This window comes from Macaca mulatta, chromosome 1 (assembly GCF_049350105.2).
Source record: "Macaca mulatta isolate MMU2019108-1 chromosome 1, T2T-MMU8v2.0, whole genome shotgun sequence".
Lineage (NCBI taxonomy): Eukaryota > Metazoa > Chordata > Mammalia > Primates > Cercopithecidae > Macaca > Macaca mulatta.
The window spans coordinates 68,049,080-68,074,619 of NC_133406.1; the positions used below are offsets into that span (position 1 = coordinate 68,049,080).

At 42.0% G+C, this 25,540-nt stretch overlaps 1 protein-coding gene across 8 annotated transcripts in view; it reads left to right on the plus strand.

Annotated features, from left to right (window-relative positions):
• Nucleotides 1-18,373: 18,373 nt before the first annotated feature.
• HHAT (hedgehog acyltransferase) overlaps nucleotides 18,374-25,540 on the plus strand; it is a 348,893-nt gene continuing 341,726 nt past the window's right edge. For 7 of the 8 annotated variants that reach the window (XM_015117485.3, XM_077937224.1, XM_077937243.1 and 4 more), the window contains exon 1: nucleotides 18,864-18,977. Coding sequence is in view for 1 of the 8 variants with exons in the window: in XM_015117501.3 (XP_014972987.3) it covers nucleotides 18,884-18,977 (94 nt within the window). In the remaining 7 variants the exon portion in view is untranslated. Of the gene's footprint in view, nucleotides 18,513-18,863; nucleotides 18,978-25,540 lie in introns of those variants that run through there. The other variant, XM_077937214.1, reaches the window with a different exon arrangement.

Sequence of the window (25,540 nt, forward strand, 5' to 3'; positions counted from 1 at the left end):
TGTAGTCCCAGCTACCCGGGAGGCTGTGGTGGGAGAATCACCTGAGCCTAGGAGGTTGAGGCTGCAGTGAGCCATGATCGTACCACTGCACTCCAGCCTGGGTGATAGAGTGAGACTCTGTCTCAAAAAAAATAAAAAAATAAATGAATAACATTTAAAAATAAATATAAAAGTATGGGCATATTCACAGATTCTGTATCTTTTTTGGAAGGGGGATGGTGGCACCATTCAACCACCATAACATGTAAAGGAAAGTCAAGTAAATCCAATTAAAAAAGGCAACAAACATGTCTATAATCCTTTAAGAACAGATAAAATGACTGGAATTACGAACTGGGGATCAAGATATTGAGTTACATAGTCTTAGTTCTGTCAGTGTTGACTCTAGGATACTGGGCAAGACCTTCTCCTTTGCAGGCCTGGTATCTGCATTTATAAAATGAGAGGATGGATTAAATTAGCTTGAAAGTATGTTCTAGCTCTGGTGTTCCATGATTCCATATGAACATCCATTCTCCTAACTAGTTCTCACATGAGCTTATGTGCACACACACATGGGTGCAAGTCATACCCCACCCTCTTACAGATCAAGCCAGCCACCTCCCAAACCCAAATGTGGTTTCCACACTGAATCTATAACCTATGCTTTCTCATGTGGGGCATCTGGGAGCTGACTTCCATTGTGTCATGTTTGACTTGGCTGGAGAAATAAATTTGGCAGTGCTTAGAAATGCCACACCTTTATATTCTGAGTTTTTCCACAATCTTCTTGGTGTCCAGGACTTCTGATCACTTTTCTTTCTTATTTTCCAATTGCGTATTTCAGCCTGTGGTCTTCAGCCTTCCCACTGCTTTTAATGCCGCAGGAGCGGCCCACGTCTCAGATGATTGTCCTGGCACTGGCAGATGACCTAAGAAGGCAATAAACAGATAAAGAAGAGAGACTTGGAAATTCCTTGGCATCACTTCTTCTGGAACTCTTGATGGTAAAATGACCACATGCCAGAAATTACACTGCAACTCTACTCCAGAAAATCTGTGTGGCATCTAATTTTGGCGGATTAACTGAGTCTTACTATCCCAGACTTCATGTGAGGGCTGTGCAAGGGAAGGGTATACTCATGGAATTGTAGAATGACAGCTGGAGAAACTGTACACTTTTTTTCTATGTACAGTGTATATGCATTTTTCTAAAACCTAAGTTCCGTGAGAGTACAGAGTGTTGTTCACAGCTCTCTCCTCAGCACCTAGCCCAGGGTGTGGCAGGTAGTAGGCACTCATCAAATTTCTGATTATGAATGAAAATTAATGCAAATCAGATTCTTAGAAGAGTTCAGATCTCATGCAACATCCTCATTTCTGATTCATTTTCAGTAGCCAGAAATGTTAGTAGGCTAACACTTCAGTTTCTCTGCTAAATAATTGATGAACTAAAAAGGACTAAAAATATCAAGAGAATTCACCTGTAAGGAGGAGCTCTGCACGCCTTCCATTGTCGGCATTAAGGATAGCCCTTCAACTTACCTGCTTTGTAAATTTAGGCATTTTTAACATTGAGTTTTCTTAAACTTCTGTCTCTGCCTCCCCATTCTCCCTGCTGGGCACCTCCCCACCCCCTACCCCCGCCAGGTGCGTGCACAGGAACACACACACACAAGTGGCAGAGGGTCTCATCTCTCTTTGCCACTAGCCTGGCACCTATGGAAACAAACAAGGTCCTGTGCAGCCACCTAGTGGTGTCTCCTCACCCCTGCAGTTCCACATGGCTTCTAAAGGAAATAACAGAGGGCACTGGGAGGCACTGAGATACTTTGAAGACGGCCCACTTCCTCAAGGCATCTGGGACCTCACACAGAGGTGAGCCAGAGGGAAAAAAGGAGAGCGAGCTCAGGGCGTGCCTGGCTCCGGCCGCTGCCTCACTTCCTCGGGGGTCAGCGGCCAAAGGCGGTGGGGGTGAGGCCAGACGACCCTGCACCACCCGAAGGAAGTGATGTCATGGTCTTCTTCTCCGAGAAGCCTTTGACACGGAGGGCGGGGGCGGGGGGATAGGAATGAGTGCCAGGGTGGGACAGACAGCCCTTGTTCCATGGGAAACGTCGGGCTTTGAGAGACTTGTTTCATAAACATGCCTTGCCTCAATTTTGAACCCTCCATTTGAGTTCCTTTACAGAATTGTCCCTTGGGACTGAGAAACTGTTGTGATTGCAGAGGACACAGAAAAGGGTCAGCCAAGCAGTGATCAGAGAACAGGGGCAGGCAGAACTCAACAGCCACTAGGCAATGGGGTTTAAATGAAGAACCATAACATTGAACGAGGCTCCTGGGAGCTTAAGGACTCTGGAATCTTTCCACAGGGTCTCCAACCTTCACAGGTCCCAGGGTGCTGAGCCTAAGAAGGAGATGGAAGTAAAAGACCAGCACGATCAGACACACACCATTAGAAATACCTTTCTTCTCATTTCATACTCCACCCTGCAGTACCACTGTGAGTGCTACCATCCCGAGAGCACCTTGCCTTTGTGGATTTGACCAGTTTTCACCTGAGTAGTAATGTATCTTACGTCCACTGGAACCTTCCTTTACCCACGGACAGCTCTGTGTAAGCCTTTCTCGTCTGCCTACTACTTCTGCCTATAAATTATTAGGTTTCTCCATTTAAAATAAACGGAATTTCCCTCAAGCTTACGATCCATACTCATCCACACCCACACTCCTCGCCAGTGTCTCCAAAGAGCAGTTTATTTTGACCACTCTGTTCTGACCCCATTCCCATCTGGCTTCTGTCCTAAGCATGGTGGAAATTGCCTTTTTGGAGGTTGCTCATGACTTTCTACTTGCCAAATCCAAAGGCTTCATTAATAATAACATGTCAGTTTTGATATTTTATACAGTCACAGCTCTTGGTGTTCAAGGATGTAACTTAATTTTCTTAGAGCTGACCTCAAATCGTTAACTCAACCTCCAATGTCTGTGGCCTTCCTAATTCAAGATAAATCCAGCCTTTTCTGTTTTTTATCTTTTATTTTTTAGAGATGGAATCTTGCTCTGTCACCCAGGTGGGAGTGCAGTGGCACAATCATAGCTCACTGTAGCCTCCTGGGCACAAGGGATCCTCCTTCCTCAGTCTCCCGAGTAGGTGGGATTACAGATGCGTGCCACCACACTTGGATAATTTTTAAATTTTTTTCTGTAGAGACAGGACTCTCACTTTGTTGCCCAGATTGCTCTCAAACTCCTGGGCTCAAACAATCCTCCCACCTCAGCGTCCCAAATGCTGGGATTACAGGTGTGAGCCGCCACACCCAGTGCCCATTCTGTTTTTATTCTTATTTAAAATTTTTATTTTTATGTAACTTGTGTTAGAAATGTACCATCAGACCCATTTTTTTTGAGACAGGCTCTCGCTCTGTCGCCCATGCTAGAGTATAGTGGCTTGATCTCAGCTCACTGCAACCTCTGCTTCCTGGGCTCAAACAATTATCCCTCCTCAGCCTCCCGAGTAGCTGAGACTACAGGCACACACCACAAACCTGGCTAAGTTTTTGCATTTTCAGTAGAGACAGGGTTTCGGAATGTTGCCCAGGCTGGTCTTGAAGTCCTGGACTCAAGCAATCCACTCACCTCAGCCTCCCAAAGTGCTGGGGTTACAGGTTGGAGCCACCACACCCAGCCTCATTCTGTTTGAAAACAGAATTAAAACATAGTCTTTGAGAAGCAAATCAGAAGTTCCCTCCCCTTATTCCCCGACATTTTTTCAGTCTCTGTAGCTGCAGGGGGCATGTGACTGGGGGCAGCATTCGTGCATCATGTCGGTGTGGGGAGAAAAGCAGTGTCTGGCCCATCATGACATTCTGTCTACACCAATTTCCACTGACTAGTGACCCTTGCAACTTGATCTCATTGTCCTGAGCCAGCACTAGTTTCTGATGGCCAAGTTTCCACTGTCGCCTCTCTTTGCCTACATCCTTATGGTCCAGACTGCAGCTCCTTTGGATCCTTTTGGCTTGTCCAGGGCCTCTTCTGCATCCCTTTTGGTGGCCATAGAAACTTTTCAGATTTTTCTCCAGCCTCGCCAAGATGCGTGGGGGCTCTGAGTGGCCACCCTAAATCATGACTGCTCTGTTCTTCCAATGCCATTCTGGATGTGGAAATTCTCCCAGGAACTATGATTCTCCCTGGTGCATTCTGAGAGGAGAGACACATGTGTCCTCTGCTATGGAGAGTCTCTGGTGATGTATGAATTTCTTTGACTGTGACCATAAAAGAAAATGCATTTTACATCACGGCCGAGCACACGTACACATCACACACGAAACAACAACTTCATGAAACAACATTACCATTACCTTGCAACGAACTCTGGGATTTCCTAGTCCATTGTATTCTGTTTCTTTTCATGCTGGTTTCATCCCAATAAACCGATTTTATGATGCAAGAGGTCTCAGCCCACAGTTTAAAAAATATTGCCTTGATAGTGGGTTTGCTTGGTTCAGAGGGCGGGCTCTGGGCTCCATACCAAAACTTAGGAAGCAGCTACACACTTGTTTTGTTCTTTCTCAAAATGCACAGCTTTCAGAATCAAAGAAAGTCCTGCCTCTCAAGCTGTTGTCTCTACTATGGGTTTAAAATAAATCCATTCAGACATTCAACAGATTTTTTCTTCTCAGCTTTATCTACTTTCTGTCTGAGAACAATGTGTATGGAGTATGACACATGATAAAGAAAAGAGTAATGGCTATAAAGAAGCACAAGGGGAAAAAACCCTCAGTTAATATTCCCAAATATACCTATAATCCCAGCACTTTGGGAGGCCGAGTTAGGTGGATCACTTGAGGTCAGGAGTTGGAGACCAGCCTGGCCAGCATGGTGAAACATACAAAAATTAGCCAGGCATGGTTGGAGGTACCTGTAATTCTGGCTACTTGGGAGGCTGAGGCATGAGAATCGCTTGAACCCGGGAGGTAGAGGTTGCAGTGAGCTGAGACTGCACCCGTGCACTCCAGCCTGGGCGACAGAGCAAGACTTAGTCTCAAAAAACAAACAAAAAAAAATCCAAGCATTACATATTCTATTGGTAATAGTAATAGTAACTAATTATGATTGAGTATGTATTATGGGCCAGGTATGATGCTTAGCATTTCATGTTTATTATTTCAGTTAATCCTTACACCATCCCTATGATATGGTACAAATATTATCCCCATTTTATAAAAAGGAAGTTAAGGCTAACCTAAATTTGACTCTTTCCCTACCCTTTACATTCAGAGACCATTTCTCATGTCTGTTAGTTTCTTTGTTCTAGCCCTACCTCCATAAAATTAGGGATGAAAACTAGACCCTCTCTCTCAGCTCAGAAAGAGTCCAGCAAACTTTCAAAGGCAAGGCTGCTTTCTGCTAAGTTGGAAAAGTGAGGTCTTGCTGCACAGGCCTGCAGCTTGACCTGCACCCATCCCTCCTGCTGCTGTTAGCCATTCTCCTTCTAGGGCTTTCTATGGCCTAAAACTCAAGATCATCCAGAATCTTCTTCCAACCAGAAGGGATTGGGAGTCTGTCCTTCTCCTTAGCAACCTGCAGATCCTCATAGGAAATGATCACGGTAACTTCCCTTTATCTTTTCTAAAAGCCACATCTATAAAAGGGAGAAAGATGACTCAAGAATGCAAACAAAACATAACTATAAGTTTGAATTTTCTCCTTTGAGTTGGTGAGTTCCTTCTTTATCTAGCAAGTATTAATATTTATTGAAGATGTACTAGGCACAGTTCTAGGTGCTACTGGAGATTTGATGATGAGCAAGACAGATCAAATTCTTCCCCTTCTGAAATTTACACTCTATAGGGGCTGGTTTCTGGGGAGGGCAGGCAGTGGCTGGAGGTTTTCAGCTTTCTTTTAAGTCACACTTCCCAGTAAGAAATGTGTTTTGCACGGCAAGGTAGTATATTCCTTCTCCCTTCTGCCCCCACACAATAGAATCAAAGTTTTGTAGAACACTTGCTCTTACTAATATAAAAACTAAAAACATAAAGTTAATATTGCCTTATTAATACTTGAATGCAGCTGGGTGTGGTGACTCACATCTGTAATCCCAGTACTTTGGGATGCTAAGTCAGACAGATTGCTTGAGCCAAGGAGTTTGACACCATCCTGGGCGATATAATGAGACCCTGTCTCTACAAAAAATAAAACAAAATTAGCCAGGCCTGGTGGCAGGTGCTTGTGGTCCCAGCTACTCAGGTGACTGAGGTAGGAGGAGTGCTTGAACCTGGGTGGTTAAGGCTGCAGTGAGGTACGGTGGTGCTACTGCACTCCAGCCTGGGTGAGAGAGTGAGACCTCATCTCAAAACAAAAACAAAAACAAAAACAAAAAACTTGAATGCAGCATAAGAAAACTTTCCCCAACAAGCAATACAAAAACAAGAGTCAGGCAAGATTGTATTTAATGCACTAGGAGTACTTGTCTGCTTCTAAGTTTATTCCAGTCCAGAACATACAAGGATAATTCTCACTGTGCATACATTCATGTGCCTGTTTCTTTCTTTCCTTTGTTTTAATTGGTTTTAAAAGTTGGAAATCCTTGTTCATACAAATAGGTAATTGTGAGTGGTGATAATAAAGATGCATTCTTTTTGCCTATGAATGGAGATTCTTCTTTAATCTTACCCTACAATTATGATTCATTTAACGTCTTGTGATTACTCTTTCGTACAAACATAGAACTAAGCTGCAATAATTCATTCACCCCTTTTGGGCAGCAAGTTTAGGTCACTTATTGATTCAGGGTTCTGAAAAGAAAATGAGTCTTTCATTTGAAACCTTTTATCTTGTGTTTACAATTTGTCATCTGGAAAATCATGATTGCATCTGGAAAATCACTCCAAGTTTGAAACTGAGGAGTGAAATATAACGATCTCCCTAATTTTATTTCCATCATACTGACTTTACTAATAATATCATTTTCAATATGTTGTAACAATATGAGGAACAAATAGGTGCTAGGGTGATTGCTCTTAAGGTGACTTGCCATAACAAAATGTCTTTGGAATCCTGGACGTGTTGGACTTGCTGAATTATATTGTTGTTTTCTCCCTGAAGTTATACATTTAAGTTCATTTAAGAAAAATCAATAACCTCCATTAAATATACTAATTAAAAATGCCAAACATTGTCTTTGAAAATGAGATTGCTTGCCAAATGAGATTGCTTTCCAACTAGAAAAACGTGACTGTCATTTCTGAGTTTATTCATCCTGCTTAATACTTTCCCTTACGTTTCCGTAGGATAACCAATGAATTTCAGTGAGCTTCAGTGTGAGAGTATGGTTCATTCCAGTCTCACCAAAACACATCAATATTTTGGTTATTGATGAGCTCTTTTTAATAAATTTAACAACCTTCATGATGTTTTCCAATACCTCTATGAGATTTAGCAGAATTACTTCAAGAGATGGCACATTTCTATTGATTCTGATTTCTAAACACAACTGTCATTAATAGTTTTTACAAATATTTTAATAGCTTTGCTGTTTTCTAGCAATATCAGCTGGCCCTGCCTGTCACTCATTATTCCATTATTACATTTTATTTTATTTTAAAACGTAAATTAAAATAATTAAATTTGTTATTTTCTTTTAGAGATAGGGACTCCCTATGTTGTCTGAGCTGGAATGCAGTGCTTTTCTCAGACATGATCATAGCATGCTATATCCTTGAACTCCTCGGCTCAAGTGATCCTCCCTCCTCAGCTACCCAGGTAGCTGGGACTAAAGGTGCATGCCATCATGCCCAGCTCTATTTTTCCATTTTAGTAGATATTGACCAACAAAGCATTTTTCCACTTTTGTAAATATATACAATCCATTGTGTGTGCGGTTAAACAACACAAACACCCCCCCACACTCACACAGATCTTGTTGTTTTGCATACATGAGAGGAGTTTAACAACTTGCAGTATCTGTGCTCTTTTGGGGATGGATCTCAAGGTCTATACTGGATTTTAACCACATGAGAAGCATGACTCTAGAAGGTTCTGCAGTAGCACAGATCTGACTAGAAATACTACTATCCCAAAGAATTGTACACTTCAATTTATTAGCTGATTTGGTATTAAAAATCATATTCATCATAGCTATTTATATTAGAGAATAATTTTTATGTTTTTATTTTGAAAGATTGATTTTTTAAAGTGGTTTCATTTTGAAGTAGTATAGGTACATAATAGTTGTATATATTTATGGGGGTACATTTGATACTTTGATACAGGTATGCAATGTGTAATAATCACATTAGGGCAATTGGAGTATCCATCATCTCAAGCACTTATCATTTCTTTATGTTAGGGACATTCCAATTCCACTATTTTAGTTATTTTAAAGTAGACAACAATGTATTGTTAACTATAGTCACCCTATTGTGCTACCATATAGATCTTATTCATTTTATCTAACTGTATTTTTGTGCCCATTAACCATTTCCATTTTATCACCCTATCATTGCTACCCTTCCCAGTCTCTGGTAGCCATAATTGTACCCACTAATCTCCTCCCTGAGTTCAAATTTTTTTCTCACATATATGAGTGAGAACATGAGATATTCGTCTTTCTACACCTGGCGTACTGCACTTAACATAATGTCCCTCAGTTCTCTCTGTGTTGGTACAAATGGCAGGATTTCATTCCTTTTAGTGGTATATAATATTCCATTCTCTGTATGTGCCACAGTTTTTTATCCATTCATTTGTTGACGGACTCTTAAGTTGATTCCATATCTTGGCTATGGTGAATAGCACTTCACTAAACAGGGGAGTGCAGATATCTCTTTGATATACTGATTTCCTTTCTTTTGGATATATACCCAGCAGTAGGATTGCTGGATCATATGGTAGTTCTATTTTTCATTTTTTGAGGAACCTCCATAGTGTTCTCTATAGTGGTTGTACCAATTTACATTTCCACAAACAGTGTACAAGGGTTTCCCTTTCTCCACATCCTCACCAGCTTTCGTTATTGCCCGTCTTTTGGATAAATGCCATTTTAATTGGGGTGAGATAATATTTCATTGTAGTTTTCATTTGCATTTCTCCAATGATTTGATGTTGAGCATTTTTCCTGTACCTGTTTGCCATTTGTATGCCTTCTTTTGAGAAATGTCTATTTAGATCTTTTATCCATTTTTAAATTGGATTATTATTTTTTTCCTAATGAGTTGTTTGAGCTCCTTATATATTGTGGTTACCCTTTGTCAGATGGGTAGTTTGCAAATATTTCCTCCCATTCTGTGACTCGTCACTTCACTTTGTTGATTTTTTGCTTTGCTGTGCAGAAGCTTTTTAGCTTGATGTGATCCCAGTTGTCCATTTTTGCTTCGGTTGCTTGTGCTTCTGAGGTCTTACTCAAGAAAGCTTTGCTCAGACCAATGTTCTGGAGAGTTAGAAGAATAATTTTTCAACAACTGTGTGAGATCCATTTTCTCTTTTGTCCAACCATATGTAACTAAGTCTCGTTTACAGTTTATAGAACAGGCCAGGCGCGTTGGCTCATACCTGTAATCATCTCACTTTGTTAGGCTGAGACGGGCGAATCACTTGAGGTCAGGATTTCAAAACCAGCCTGGCCAAAATGGTGAAACCCCCTCTCTACTAAAAACGCACACAAAAATTAGCCGGGCGTGGTGGCGGGCACCTGTAATCCCAGCTACTTGGGAGGCTGAGGCAGGAGAATCACTTGAACCTGGGAGGTGGAGGTTGCAGTGAGCCGAGATTGTGCCATTGCACTCCAGTCTGGACCACAGGTTGAGTCTCCACCTCAACAAAACAAAACAAAACAAAACAAAACAAAACAAAACAAACAAAAAAACAGTTAATAGAACAACAGAGAAATTGTGTCAATAATTTTTTGTCCTTTGTTTTCTTTTAAAAATGTTTGAAGAGCTTATTAGTAAGTCTAGCATGCTGTGTTTCCAAGTGTCCTCCTAGTTTTGAAGGTGTCATTGCAAATAATATATTGGGGTTTGTCACTTTTGTTGGATTTTATGCACTGAAAATTTTTAAAAAAATAATCCGTCTTATAAAGCTGTGCATTCTCTTTTTCTTTTTAAAAGACATCTCAAATGAAGTTGAAGCTAACTAATTAGAATCAATCATTTTCTCAACATTGTCACTATTTACAGTTCTAGGTTGAACTTGGGCATTTCTCTAATTTTTCCTTCATTATTCTTTTCTAATAAGAAGAAATCCTGTTAAAGGGAAATTCATGCTAATTTAACAAAATACACATTTGATGCAAACCTGAGACATATCTCACTTGACAATGTTCTTTCAGAAAAAGGCTTTACAATGAACTCTGACTAATGTTAACATAAAATATAAACAGCTAATTATCTTATAAATATCATGGGCATATTCATATCATATATCAGAAAATCAAATGAGATGTTTGTTTTTAGAAGGTAGAATGACTTGTACTAGCCAACTGATATTCATCATAGTCTTTTTTTTTTTTTAATTCTTTTTGAGACAGAGTCTCACTCCATCACCCAGGCTAGAGTGCAGTGGTGCGATCTTGGCTCACTGCAATTTCCACCTCCCAGGTTCAAGCGATTATCCTGCCTCAACCTCCCAAGTACCTGGGATTACAGGTGTGTACCACCATGTCTGGCTAATTTTTTTTTTTTTTTTTTTTTTTGTGGTAAAGATGCAGTTTCACCATGTTGGCCAGGTTGGTCTCGAACTCTTGGCCTCAAGTGATCCACCTGCCTCAGCCTCTGTAAATGCTGGGATTATAGGCGTGAGCCACTGTGCTTGGCCCCTCATAGTCTTTTATTAGCTTTCTTAATCCCACTCATAGCAATTGGATGTAGTATTTCTTACAGTGTTCACAATTCCTAAAAAAGTCCAGTGATGTGTTCTCATATTTTCTATTTTATTCTAATTGCTTATTCTACTCTATTTCATTTTGTTAAAAAATAAGTAAAAAAAAAAAAAATTAAATGTAGTTGTGACCCATTAAGTTTATTTTACAACCTACTATGGTATTTTGTCTTCCAAGTAGTCTGAATAATGGTGACATAAATAATAAATATATAAACAAATGAGAGAAGTTCAGAGAGTGGTAAGTGCTATAGGAAAATGTAAAAGAATAATGTGATAGAAGAGAGTGACTGGGCAGAGATTAATTTTGCCAGGGATTGAATTTACCCTGGATAGGAAGGGTTCTTGGAGATGCTAATGAATTGCACTCTGCATAGTTTAGATTACTGATATAAGCCTGTTCTTCAGCATTTATGTGTAGTTTGAACTATATCATTTTAATTGTACTTCTGATTTGCCTATTGTTTTGTGTATATCTGGTGAATCCCCAGCCAGACTGCAACTTCCTGCAGGAGAAGTCTTTTTTCCCTTTTTATAAAATCTCCCCCAATACTCAGTTTTGTGCTGTGTGTAAAGTTGGTGCTAGACAAATGCTAGTTCAATGTTGATTATTGAAAATCACAATAAACCAGGGTGGACATTCTTATAGGTGGAGCAGACAAAAGCCTGTGCCAGATGGTCAGGGTTGGGTAGATCCTTGAATCCTTCAAAATAGCTCATGATTGCTCCTTGAGTGTGAATCTTTGTAATTAGAAATTCACTCCTTTGTCTTCCAGCCTCTATCAATGAAGTCTTAGCAACCATTTATGCCTCTGTTGAATGAGTATAATTCTGTGGCTGAGTCACGGCTGAACTTAAAAGGAGGATTGGCCTGGTTAATCCCTCCTAAGCACCAGTTTTTCTGTCTGGAGAGTTGCTACCAGATACTCAGGTCTGTCTGTCTGGATGGGATGCCCCAGTGGAATACTTAGCTTCTACTAATTGAGAGTCAGAGAGAAAACACACCCAGTGCAGGTGCCTGATTAATGACTTATGATTAAAGTAATAGTATAGAGAGGGACTGACCATTTATTACTCACATTTATATACTAATTTTGGTATTTTTGTTTTTAAGGAAATACAATACCAAGGCACAAATTGGTTCCCTCCTTTAAACCTCAATTATCATCAATTTTGCTCTATTTACTCTATTTCTGGTTTGCTTCTCAACTTCAGGGAGGACTCTCCTTGGCTTTGCTTGTAGTCAGAACTGAAGCCTTTCAAGCCAAGGTATGTCCGGTCATGTCTTGCCTCAGGGCTGACTGCTCTGGCTCCAAGTCGGGAAGGTCCAGAGGCCTTACTGCTCCAAGAGAAGCAGAGATCCTCAAAGTTCAGCCACTTCTGCCTGTGTGTGAAGCATTAAAGGCGGGGGAGAATCTCCCTCTTCTCCCTCTCCTCCCATCTACACTCTCCCCAACCCAACTTTTCTCCTGGTATTTAGACTTTGACATTGGTTTACTCCATTAATCTTATTTCTCATTTCCAAAAGGAACTTAGTTTCCTACCATCCATTCCTTCTACTCCAATCCCTGGCATTTAAAAGATGTTTATGCTTTTTAACAAGTGGTATTGGGAAAGTTGGATCACCATATGCAAAAGATTGAAGCTGGACCCTTATCTAATACCAAATACAAAAATTAACTTGAAATGGATCAAACTCCTAATCATAAGAATTAAAATTATAAAAATTTCAGAGGAAAATACAGGAAAAAATCTTCATGACATTGGTTTCTTGGATATGACATTAAAAATACCAGAAACTGGCCAGGCATGATTGTTCATGCCTGTAATCTCAGCACTTTGGGACGCCGATGTGGGAGGTTCACTTGAGCTCAGTAGTTTGAGACCAGCCTGGGCAACATAGTGAGACCTCTTCTCTACTAAAGATAAAAACAATTAGCCAGGCATGGTGGCATATCCTGATAGTCCCAGCTACTTGGGAGGCTAAGGCAGGAGGATCGCTTGAGCCCTGGAGATGGAGGCTGCAGTGAGGTATGAATGTGCCATTGCACTACAGCCTTGGTGACAGTGAGGCCCTGTTTCAAAAAACAAAATAAAAACAAAAACAAAAAAAAGCAACAAAAGAAAAAATAGTTAAATTAGATTTCACCAAAACTAAAATGTCTGTGCATCAAGTGACACAATCAGCAGAGTGAAAAGACAACCCATGGGATGGGAGAACATATTTGCAAATCATATATTTGATGAGTGATTAATATCCAGAATGTGTAAAGAACTCCTACAACTTAACAAGAAAACCAACAATACAATTTTTAAAAATGGGCATAGGACTTGATTAGACAGTTCTCCAGAGAAGGTATGTAAATGACCAATAAGCATATGAAAAGATGATCAACATCATTAATCATTAGGGAAATGTAAATTAAAACTACAAGGAGATACTACCCCATAATGATTAGAATGGCTAGTATAAAAACAAATAAAAAAATAACAAGTATTGGTGAGGATATGGAGAAATTGCACTGTTGATGGGAATGTAAAATGGTACAGCCTCTATGGAAAATAGTATGGCAATTCTTCGTAAAAATTAAAAACAGAATTACCATATGATTCAGCAATTTCACTTCTGGGTATATACTCAAAAGAACCCAACGCAGGGTCTCAAAGAGATGTTTGTATATCTGTGTTCATGGCAGCATTATTCACAATAGCCAAAAGAAGAAAGCAACTCAAGAGTCCATAGAGAGATAAATGGAAAAAATGTGTGACATACATACAATGGAATATTAGCAGTTTTAAAAAGGAAGGAAATTCTGACATGTGTCAGCTTAAAATGAAATCACACATTTTTTATACATTTAGAAAACAGACTTTATTTCTTATATAAGGTTGCAGACTGCAGGGTGGCCATCTTACAGGCTGAGAAGTGTAGCCTCTGGTTTTTTAAAGCCATTCAGCCACTCTTACGTCTTTTGATTGGAGAGTTTAGTCCATTTACATTCAATGTTATAATTGATAAGTAAGGACTTACTCCTGCCATTTTGTTATTTGTTTTCTGGTTGTTTGGTGGTCTTCTCTTCCTTCTTTCCTTCCTTTCTGCGTTCCTTTTAGTGAAGGTGATTTTCTCTGGTGGTTATGTTTTAATTTCTTGCTTTTTATTTTTTGTGTATCTGTTGTATGTTTTTGATTCAAGGTTACCATGAGGCTTGAAAATTATATCTTATAACACATTATCTTAAATTGATGACAACTTAACACTGAGTGCATAAACAAACAAGCAAGCAAAGAGAAAACTAATGAAAACTCTGCATTTTAACTTGCTTACCCTACTTTTTAACTTTTTGTTGTTTCTATCTTATTGTATTGTTTATGTCTTGAAAAGTTGTGGTAGCTATTATTTTTAATTGCTTCCTCTTTCAGTCTTTTCACTCAAGATATGAGGAGTTTACACACCACAATTACTGTGTTAAAATATTCTGTGTTTTTCTGTGTATGTACTATTACCCGTGAGTTCTGCACCTTCAGATGATTTCTTATTGCTCATTAACGTCCCTTTCTTTCAGATTGAAGAACTCCCTTTGGCATTTCTTGTACAGGGCTGGTGTTGATGAAAAATCCTTCAGCTTTTTTTGTCTGGAAAAGTCTTTATTTCTATACTTTTATGTTTGAAGGATATGGTTCACTGAATATACTATTCTAAGATAATTTTTTTTCTCCTCAGCACTTTAAACATGTCATGCCACTCTCTCTTGGCCTGTAAGGTTTCCCCTGAAAAGTCTGCTGCCAGACGTATTGGCGCTCCATTGTAGAGCTTTTTTTAAAATTTATTTTGTTTTTTGAGACATAGTCTCATTCTGTTGCCCAGGTTGGAGTGCAGTGATGCAATCTCAGCTCACTGCAACCTCTGCCAACCAGGTTTAAGTGATTCTCCTGCCTCAGCCTCCCAAGTAGCTGGGATTAGAGGCACCCACCACCATGCCTGGCTAATTTTGTATTTTTAGTAGAGACAGGGTTTCCCCATGTTGGTCAGGTTAGTCTCAAACTCCTGACCTCAGGTGATCCACCTGCCTCAGCCTCCCAAAGTGTTAGGATTACAGGTGTGAGCCACTGTGCCCGGCCAGTATCCTTTCTTTATCCTTGACCCTTGGAAGTTTGATTATTAAATGTCTTGAGGTAGTCTTATTTAGGTTAAATCAGCTTGGCGTTTTATAACCTTTTTCTACTTGGATATTGATCTATTCCTCTAGGTTTGGAAAGTTCTCTGTTATTACCCCTTTCAATAAACTTTCTACCCCTATCTTTTCTCAACCTCCTCTTTAAGGCCAATAACTCTCAGATTTGCCTTTTGAGGCTAATTTGTAGATCTTGTAGGTGTACTTCATGTTTTTTTTTTTTTTTTTTTTTTGAGACGGAGTCTCGCTCTGTCGCCCAGGCTGGAGTGCAGTGGCGCGATCCATGTTTTTAAATTATTTTTTCTTTTGTCTCCTCCCACTGTGTATTTTCAAATAGTCTGTCTTCAAGCCCACTAATTCTTTCTTCTACTCGATCAATTCTGCTATTAAAGGACTCAGATGCATTCTTCAGCATATCAATTGTATTTTTCAGTTCCAGAATTTTGGGCTTAATTCTTTTCAATTATTTCAATTGCTTCATTAAATTTACCTGATAGGATTCTGAATTCCTTCTCATGTTATCTTGAATTTCATTGAGTTTCTTCAAAAGAGCTATTTTGAATTCTCTGTCTGAAAGGTCACTCTGGGAGTGATGCCTTATTTAGTTTGTTTGGTGATGTCATGTTTTCCTGGATGGTCTTGATGCTTGTGAATGTGTGTCAGTGTCTGGGCATTGAAGAGTTAGGTATTTATTGTAGTCTTCACAGTGTGGGTTTGTCCTCATCCTTCTTGGGAAGGCTTTCCAGGTATTCAAAGGGACTTGGGTGTTGTGATCTTAGTTTTGGGTCACTGCAGTCATTTCTGCATTAGGGGGCACCCCAAGCCCAGGAATGCTATGGCTCTTGCAGACTCAGAGGTACCACCTTAGTGGTCTTGCATAAGATCTGAAAGAATCTTTCCCCAGCTGCTGCTGGAGGATGAGGGAGGGGTAGCGTCTGCAATTCAAGACTGTCTTTTCTACGCTTTTCAGTGCCTCTTTCAGTGATACAAAGTTAAAACCTGGTACTGCAATGGCCCACTTGATCTCTGGTTCTTATTAAGGTGTGTTTTTGTGGATAGCCGTTCATTTTGTTGTTCTTGAAGGGAGGACAATTGGTAGAGGCTTATATTTGGCCATCTTGCCCCACCTCTCTTAGATTTTGATAAATTTTAAGGGTTTTCATATTGCCAAATTGCTTACCCAACTAAACATTGTGTGTGAGTGCTATCACATAGCACCCATGCCAGGCTGTAATGTTATTTATTAATTTTTTGCCAACTTAATGTGTGAAAATTGTGTGTTCTTATTTTACTATACATTTCGTTGAGCTTTTTGCAATATATTTTGTTTCCTAATTTTATTTCCCTCCTCCTTTTTCTAGTGGGTTGTCTATAAATGTGTCTTGCTCGTCTATAATTGGTTTCTAATGTTTTCTTATTGATTGTATTAACTCTATATATAATTTTAAAATTAACACTTTGCAAATTTCTTGCAAATACCCCAGTCTATTGCTAATCTTTAAATTTTTGCTATTATGGCCAAGCACGGTGGCTCACACCTGTAATCCCAGCACTTTGGGAGGCTGAGGCAGGTGCATCACTTGAGGCCAGGAGTTCGAGACCAGCCTGGCCAACAAGGCAAAACCCTGTCTCTACTAAAAATTACAAAAATTAGCCAGGTGTGGTGGCTGGTGCATGCCTGTAATCCCAGCCACTCAGGTGGATAAGCCATGAGAATTGCTTGAATCTGCAGTGAGCTGAGATCATGCCACTGCACTCAGTCTGGGTGACAGAGTGAGACTCTCTCTGAAATATATATATACACACATAATTTTTGGCTATTTTTATTTAATTGATGTTTCTGATTGCCTGTGTTTAAATCTACCTTTATCTCCTTTGTGTTCTCTGGTGAATTTGAAGTGTGTTTATAGATAGGGGTTAAATCACACTGAACCTATATTAACAACAGCATCTTTTAGAAATTATGTAGGAGCTGTTATCACATCCCTGTCTCTAAGTCTGACACTACCTGAGTTGAGTTCTTATTCCACCACTCCCTCTGCCAAACCCTTGGATCTAGAGTTGCCAGATAAAATACCCAGTTAAATTTGATTTTCAGATACCTAGGATGTAAATTTGAATTTCAGATAAACTTTCTTTTTTTTTTGGTAGAGATGGAGTTTCATCATGTTGGCCAGGCTGGTTTCAAACTCCTGGATTCAAGTTATCTGCTCACCTTGGCCTCCCAAAGTGCTGGGATTACAAGCTTCCTGTAAGTACTTTTTTCTTTTTTTAAACACAAGTATATTCAAATATTGCATGGGTCATAGTGATACTAAAAAGTTACATATTGTTCATCTGAAATTATGTACTTATTTTTTGAGACAGAGTCCGGCTCAGTCACCCAGGTTGGAGTGCAGTGGTGCTATCTGAGCTCACTGCAACCTCTGCCTCCCCGGTTCAAGCGATTCTCATGCCTCAGCCTCCCAAGTGGCTGGGATTACAGGCGCAGGCCACCACACCCGGCTAATTTTTGTATTTTTAGTAGAGAGGGGGTTTCACCATGTTGGCCAGGCTGGTCTCAAACTCCTGGCCTCAAGCGACCCTCCTGCTACGGCTCCCAAAGTGCTGAGATTACAGGTGTGGGCCACCGTGCCCAGCCTGAAATTCAATTTTAATTGAGTATGCTGTATTTTTATTTGTTAAATCTGGCACTCCTATTTGGGGCTAGTTTACTAACACCTGCTTACTGAACACCATTCTGTACTAGATTTTGGGGTGGGTGGGTTGGGAGAAAGCAGAAAGAAAAGATGGCTCCAGCTCTTGGAGAGTTCATACTCTGGTTTCCTGGAGAATTCTACAATCGTTAAAATAATCCTCTCGACCATTACAATGACTGCTAGATGAAATTTCTGAGAGCACAGCTTCCGCATTTCCCTGCTGCCTAGGGCAGAGTTATCCACTTTTACCTTATCATAGAACCACCTGAGCCGCCCCTGCCATGGACAGTCTGATTCATTTGGTTTGGGGAGGGATCGGGAAGCCCGAGGTTTTAAGGAGAGCCAGGTGAGTATGCTGAAATAAGTCTGTAGAACTCTGGCAAGCCTGTCTGTTGGCTCAGGTTTGGAGGCCTCCGAGCAGCAACATCGTGCCAATTACACCCCGTTGGGGCATCTTCAGATCTTTCACTCTTCACAACTCAATCAAAATCTTCGTACCCATTTTGCAGTAGTGATCTCTGTAAGTTGTTTTACAATTCATAAAGTTTATTCTGTTTGATCTTCACTCTAATTTACAAGGAAAAGCAGGGAAGTTTATTTCTGTTTTACAGAGGTGGACAGGGAGGCTCACAGGGGCTAAGTTCACACAGCAAGCCCTCGAAACTGCCAGGGCTGCAAAGCCCGCCCTCTTTCCACCGCACCGAACTACCTTCCTTTCGCCTACAAAACGTAGGTGGGGACCACTGGTGTTGGAATGAAGGCCCACCTCGAGTTTCAGGTGACTTCCACTCTGCAATTAACTTGCAGGCAGCCCCACACCTGCAATGAACATACAGGTGGGGGGAGAGATATACACGCCAGGGTCAGTGGAAACCAGCAGCCGAGGGGTGAGCGGGGCTAGGGGTCCCGGGCCGCCGGCGGGGCACACGCGGTTCGGAGAGGCAGGCCGCTCTGTGGCCAGTCCCCCTGCGGCAGCACGGCCTGCTCGCCACCGCTCCGGGAGCGCCGCGGGTTCCCGAGGCCGGGCGCGGAGGGCGCGCGGGCACGGCGGCAGGGGCGTGCTCAGAGGACGCGCGCTGGACTACTCCTCCAAAGGGCAGCTCCGGGGGAAAGAGGGTGGCGTCCCGGGGAAGCCCGCAGCCGCCGCCGATGTCGCTGGGACTCGGAAGTGCCGAAAGAGGGGTGTTGGGAACTCGCGGCTCGCGTGAACGTTGCCGTCGCCGCCGCCCGGGACAGCCCGGAGGTTGGTAACTGGTGACCGTAGGGGGTCCTGGGGAGGTTAGATGGTGAATTTTCTGCGTCAGTTTACTTCGTTAAAAAAAAAAAATGCACAAAACGCTTTCCGTTTCCTACCCCAGTTTCCGTGTGCGCGCCCGAGGGCGGGACAGAGGAAGTTCCCGGTCGGGCGAAGGAGACAAAAGCGGCGGGGGCCGCGCGCTCAGTGCGCCCGGGCAAAGGCGGGGATCTGGGCGCCGGGACATGTCCGCGCACGGCCCAGCTGGCGTCCTCTCTCCTTGGCTTCGTCCCCAGCTTCCGGCACTGCTGCGGGGAGTTGCGAACTCTGGTCCCCTTGGCAGTATCAGCGGTGCGCCTGCCTGCCTGCCTGCTGTGACTCCAGGGACTCTAAAGTTAGAGACTTCCTTTGCGTTCTGTCTTCAGGACTCAGTTTCCTTCCTCTGTTCTGAGTCTAACCTTCAGGTGACAGGTCTTTATGCGGAAAACCCCTCCCCCCAATCCTCACCAGAGGTGCTTTACGGGTAGCATTGTGTTAAAAAATGTGTTACTACCTGTGTTCGTTGCTCTTGGATCAAGGTTGTAGAGCTAGGGCATTTGGCATCCTCGGAGGCTTGCATTATGTGGGAGTGAGACATTGCTTCTCTGTCTCTTTCTGTTTTTGTTGTTGTTTGTGTTTTTGAGACGGAGTTTGGCTCTTATCGCCCAGGCTGGAGTGCAATGGCACAATCTAAGCTCACTGCAACCTTCGCATCCCCGTTTCGAGCGATTCTCCAGCCTTGCCTCCTGAGTAGTTGGGATTACAGGCATGCGCCACCAAGCCCGGCTAATTTTGTATTTTTAGTAGCGACGGGGGTCTCACCATGTTGGCTAGGCTGGTCTCGAACTGTTGTCCTCAGGTGATCTGCCCGCCTCGGCCTCCCAAAGTGCTGGGATTACAGGCGTGAGCCACTGCGCCTGGCATCTCATTCATTCTCAGAGCTAAGGACCGATTTCAATGTGATTAAGTGCTATGGGAACGCAAGGAGAAGAGAGGGAAGGCTTCATTGAAGAAGTGGTAGTTAATTGAAGGAGACTTTGAGGAATGATTTTTTCCCCCTTCCATTCCTCATGTTCCATTTTCCCTGTGATTTTTCTCCCTCCTTTCTGGTTGCCAGTCAGTCCTTAATTGTGAATAAGTGTTTGATAAGGACAGCTCTGACCTGAGAGATTCCATTAATGTTAATTTAAGGAGACTATGTGCTTGTTAGGTGCTTTAGATACATTATTTCTAAACCTTACAGTAACTGGGAAAGATAGGTGGTGGTATAGCTTTTCACAGTGGGATAGAGAAAGCCTTGGAGGGGAGCCAAAGCTGCAGACTAGTACATGTCAGGGCTGGGTTTTGGACTCCTCTTTTGGATCAACGCCTGTGCTTTATCTGCTGTTTACTTTGTCCCCTCCTTGGGAGTAGGTTAGATGGATGAACCTAGGGTGAAAGTCAAGTCTCTGGAGGGAGCAGCCATTTTTGTGGGTGGCCAGATGTTGGGAGCTCTGTAGGTAGCATCACGAATTTGCGAGCATGGGCCTTAACTGCACCCCCAGCTTCCAGATGGACCTGGCCCAGCGGGAAGTGTTCCCTAAAGTAGTGGTCCCAACCTTTCTGGCACCAAGGACCGGTTTCATGGAAAATAATTTTTTCATGGACCGGGGGAGTGGGGATGGTTTGGGATAATTCAAGCGCGTTACATTTATTTTGTTTATTTGTTTTGAGATAGTCTTGCTGGGTCACCCAGGCTGGAGTGCAGTGGCACGATACCAGCTCACTGCAACCTCCACCTCCCGGGATCAAGCAATTCTCGTGCCTCAGCCTGCAGAGTAGCTTACAGGTGTGCGACACCACACCCGGCTAATTTTTGCATTTTTAATAGAGACAGGATTTCACCACGTCAACCAGGCTGGTCTCAAATTCCTGAACTCGAACTCCTGAACTCAAGCCATCCTCTCCTTGGCCTCCCACAGTGCTGGGATTACAGATGTGAATCACCATGCCCCCCCTGCATTACATTTATTGTGGACTTTATTTCTATTGTTACATTGTAATATACAATGAATACAACTCACCATAGAGTAGAATCAGTGGGACCCCTGAGCTTGTTTTCCTGCAACTAGGCGGTCCCATCTGATGGTGTTGGTAGACATTGACACGCAAAGTCTGTTTGCTTATGTCCAGTCTACTCCATAGTCTCATTTTGGTTGCTGTCACTGCAGAAGACCCTGCTTCACAAAGATAGGATGTTGGCAATGGAAGCAGGCTTTTTGGTGCTTTTGTGGCAATCTCAGGATGTTTCGCCTTGGCTTTAATCCAGAATGTACGGAGATGTGAAGTCGTCTCAAACGTACTTCTAGGGCCCCATCATTTGCGATCTCAAGCAGCTGGTCCTCTTCTGGCATGGACAAAGTCAATTCATCTGGCTTATTCACAAATGGGTGTAGGATCCTTCCCAGTTCGTGGGTCTCTTGTAGTTGGGAAGTAATGCTCAAACTCTTGAAAGCTGAGATAGGTGATCATGCACCAGCTGGGAGAGAGAAGGCCCTGACTTAGTCTCTTTCAAAATCTCTGCTAATGTTTGAAACATGTCAGAAATCCGTGTTCGCTTGTCGCCCCAATGATTCCAGTTTGGTTTTGAGTGCAGCCATTTATCTGTTGACTTGAACACAGTTCTCCCCTGAAGGGACAGATTGAGTTCATTGAGGAGGTAAGCAAGTAAGCAAGTTTTGCAACCCCTTCTGTGAAATGTGCTGCCAGTGGTGACTGTTTTTCTAAAAGAAATCCCTGGAGTGGCCCTCATAACTCAAACTCTGGCCAGTGATCTATCTTTAGTCATCCCACTTCTGTGTATAAAAGATGTGTGTGCCCTACATCCATCTCATAAAGCTGCGTGAACAGATGTGAGTTAAGGGCATGTACTTTAATGTGGTTAATAATTTCAATCATATCCTGCAAAACGTTGTTAAGTTCAGGTGACATTTTCCGGCTAGCCAGCACTTCTCTATGGATGTCACAGTGCATAGACTCATTCAGAAGTGACCTCTTTGACCTGAGTAGTGAAACCAGCCGTAGCAGTCGCTCTGCTCATGCACATACTACCCAAAATGACCAATTCAGTTTTCCTGATAGGTAATCATTCAAAGACTTGAATAGTTGTGCAGCTGTGGTGTTGGTTAGCAACAAAAGTGCAAGTGACACATCCTCGTGCATCTAACATCCTCATGCACATCCTCCTGAAAACCGTATCACATAAAAACAAGCATTGTTGCCTTGTCAACATTGGTAGACTAGTCAATCCAGATTGCGCACTGCAGTGACTCATTAATCCTCTCTAACAATTGTGCCTCAATATCTTCTGCTATTTCAATTCGCCTAGTTATGCTGCTAGAGAAGAACACATGCCACCTTTTGAACTGCAGCCTCTCCTAAAAGTTCAGAACAAATGTCCTTAGAAGTAGGCAGGACCAACTCTTCACCAATAGTAAAGGGCTTCTTAGCTTTAGCAATATGGTTAGCCACTAAGAATGATGCTCTCATTGCAGACACATTTGATGAAATGGTAGCCTTCAATAATTGCTTCTGTTCTTTGTGCTTATGTTTTTTCTTTTGAAACACTCCAAAGGTTTGTCTTTTAATGCAGGGTGCTTGGTCTCTATGTGGTGAAGCAGTTTTGAAGGTTTCATGGCTTCATTGGATAGCCAGTAGCCACATGTTATACAAAGTGGGTTTGGAGAATGTGAATCACCTGTTGCAATGAACCTGTAATTTGAGTTTGACTCCTGGTATTTTCTTTTAAACGCAGCTTTCTTTTTGTTGGCAGTCTTAGCGTCTTCTGTCTCATCATTGGGTCTTTCCCCCTTTTCAAAGAAGCTTACCAGTGATGTTTGTTTTTTCTCATTTTGGCTAGGGTTAACTTGTGGGCTTACCAAAACTGTGACTGAGACAAATGTGCAGCGTAGGAAACAGGCACAGCTGGAAGTGGTAAATAAAATAATGGGCGGGCCATGAGTGGACTAAAATAGGTGTCAGATTCTGATTAAAGCCTGCCCACGGATGCGGTTGTACAGTGGAAGTACATCAACTTACTTGCCATTATAAAGCCTGCCACCAGACGCAGCTTGTTGCTTGACACTCACTGATAGGATTTTGATATGAGTCTGCAAGCAATTGATTTATTATGGTCTCTGTGTAGTCAAACCTCTCTGTTAATGCTAATCTGTATTTGCAGCCACTCCCCAGTGCTAGCATCACTTGTAGTCCCAACAACTTGAGGGGCTGAGGAGGAAGGATCATTTGAGCCCAGGAGGTCAAGGCTGCAGTGAACTATGATCAGGCCACTGCACTCTAGCTGGCATGACAGAGTGAGACCCTGTTTCTTAAATAATAAAGTGAAAAAACTAAAAAAGCTCCAAATTTATGAGTATATGTACTTCTTTATTAATATAGTAAGTAACTTTTATTAAAAAGTAAAAACAAATTCAGTGCAGTAGCAAATAACTCCTGTAATTTCAAAGTAGTGATGCCCACGTAAATGGTATTTTGTAGTATTTTCAAAAGCTACACTGTGGTATGAAAGTATCTGTGGTATGAAAGTATCTGACTTTTCCTGGTGACAGTCATCAGACCTGCTCTTACTACCATGATTTTCTGGTTTTTTGAGACAGCGTCTCACTGTGTCACACAAGATGGAGTGCAGTGGCATAATCTCGGCTCACTGCAACCTTCACCTCCCGAGTTCAAGCAATTCTCATGCCTCACCCACCCCAGTAGCTGGGATTACAGATGTTCACCAACATGTCAGGCTAAGTTTGTAGTTTTAGTAGAGACAAGGTTTCGTCATGTTGGCCAGGCTGGTCTTGAACTCCTGACCTGAAGTGATCTGCCCACCTCGGCCTCCCAGTGTGTTGGAATTACAGGCGTAATTCCAACATATCTGGCCGGAACTGCTCTTACTACTGTGATTTGTTGTCCACATCTATAATCCAATGAAATGCTAATTTTCAACCAGAAATTCATGAAAATAGAGATATTTGAGCTCATATCCCGCTGAATTCTCTCTATGGACACCTTGGGAGTGGAGGGCTGGGGATCCTGGGTTACGTACAACCCTACTTAGTGGTTGTTTTCATCTAAGTACTTGCTGGCCACCTTAGAGTATCACTTTTTTTTTTTTTTTTTTTTTTTTGAGAAATGGTCTTGCTCTGTTTCCCAAGCTGGATCACAGCTCACTGCAGCCTCAACTTCCCAGGCTCCCACCTCAGCCTGCCGAGCAGCTGGGACTACTGGCGTGCAACACCATTCCTGGCTAATTTTTGTATTTTTAGTAGAGAAGGGATTTCGGCATGTTGCCGAGGCTGGTCTCAAACTCCTAGGCTCAAGTGATCTGCCCACCTCAGCCTCCCAAAATGGTGGGATTACAGGCATGAGCCACCACACCTGGCCTGTTAGCGCATTACTGATAGCAGTTTCCTTCTCCTTCAGTTAGTGTTCCCCTTAGCCCGGGTTCACAGTTGTTTCTGTTTGATGAAAGCTTTTGAGAGAGCATTGCTGGATTGTTTATATAATCTACCTGCTGTGCTCCTTCTGTGGGTAATACCATTGGAGAATATTCCTGAAATAGTGGATGTGTGTCATGTATACACCCTACCTGTCTTTTTTTTTTTTTTTGGCGAGTAGAAATTAACCTTAGTGGGCCGGGCGCGGTGGCTCAAGCCTGTAATCCCAGCACTTTGGGAGGCCGAGGCGGGCGGATCACGAGGTCAGGAGATCGAGACCATCCTGGCTAACACGGTGAAACCCCGTCTCTACTAAAAATACAAAAAAAAACTAGCCGGGCGAGGTGGCGGGCGCCTGTAGTCCCAGCTACTCGGGAGGCTGAGGCAGGAGAATGGCGTAAACCCGGGAGGCGGAGCTTGCAGTGAGCTGAGATCCGGCCACTGCACTCCAGCCTGGGTGACAGAGCAAGACTCCGTCTCAAAAAAAAAAAAAAAAAAAAGAAATTAACCTTAGTGGTAGATGATGTTATTAGTGTCAGGGAGGAAAGATGAACTACAATCACATATACCACAGACAGAAGCTCTTAAGATGTTATGAACAATTTCATGGTAATACATTTGAAAATTCAGATGAAATTGACAAGTTTTTTCCAATAAAATGTATTACTGAAGACAAAAGCTAGAAAAAAGAGTAGTCCTATATCTACCAAAGACATTGAATTTGTAGTTAAAAACCTTTCCACAGCAAAATTTTCAGGCCCAGATGGCTTTACTAGTGAAACTTCCAAACATTTAAGAAAATTAAAGAGGAACCACTTTCCAGTTTCATTTATGAGGCCAGCACAATCTTGTTACTAAAAATTGATAAGGATATGACAAGAAAAGTATAGACCAAATGCTCATACAGACAGACACATAAGTCTTAAATAATGGTAAGTCAAATCTAGCAATCTATAAAAAGGATAATAAATCATGACCAAGTTAGATTTATTTCAGGAATGTAAACTTTGGCTAACACTAGAAAAGTCAACAAATGCAATTTAACTC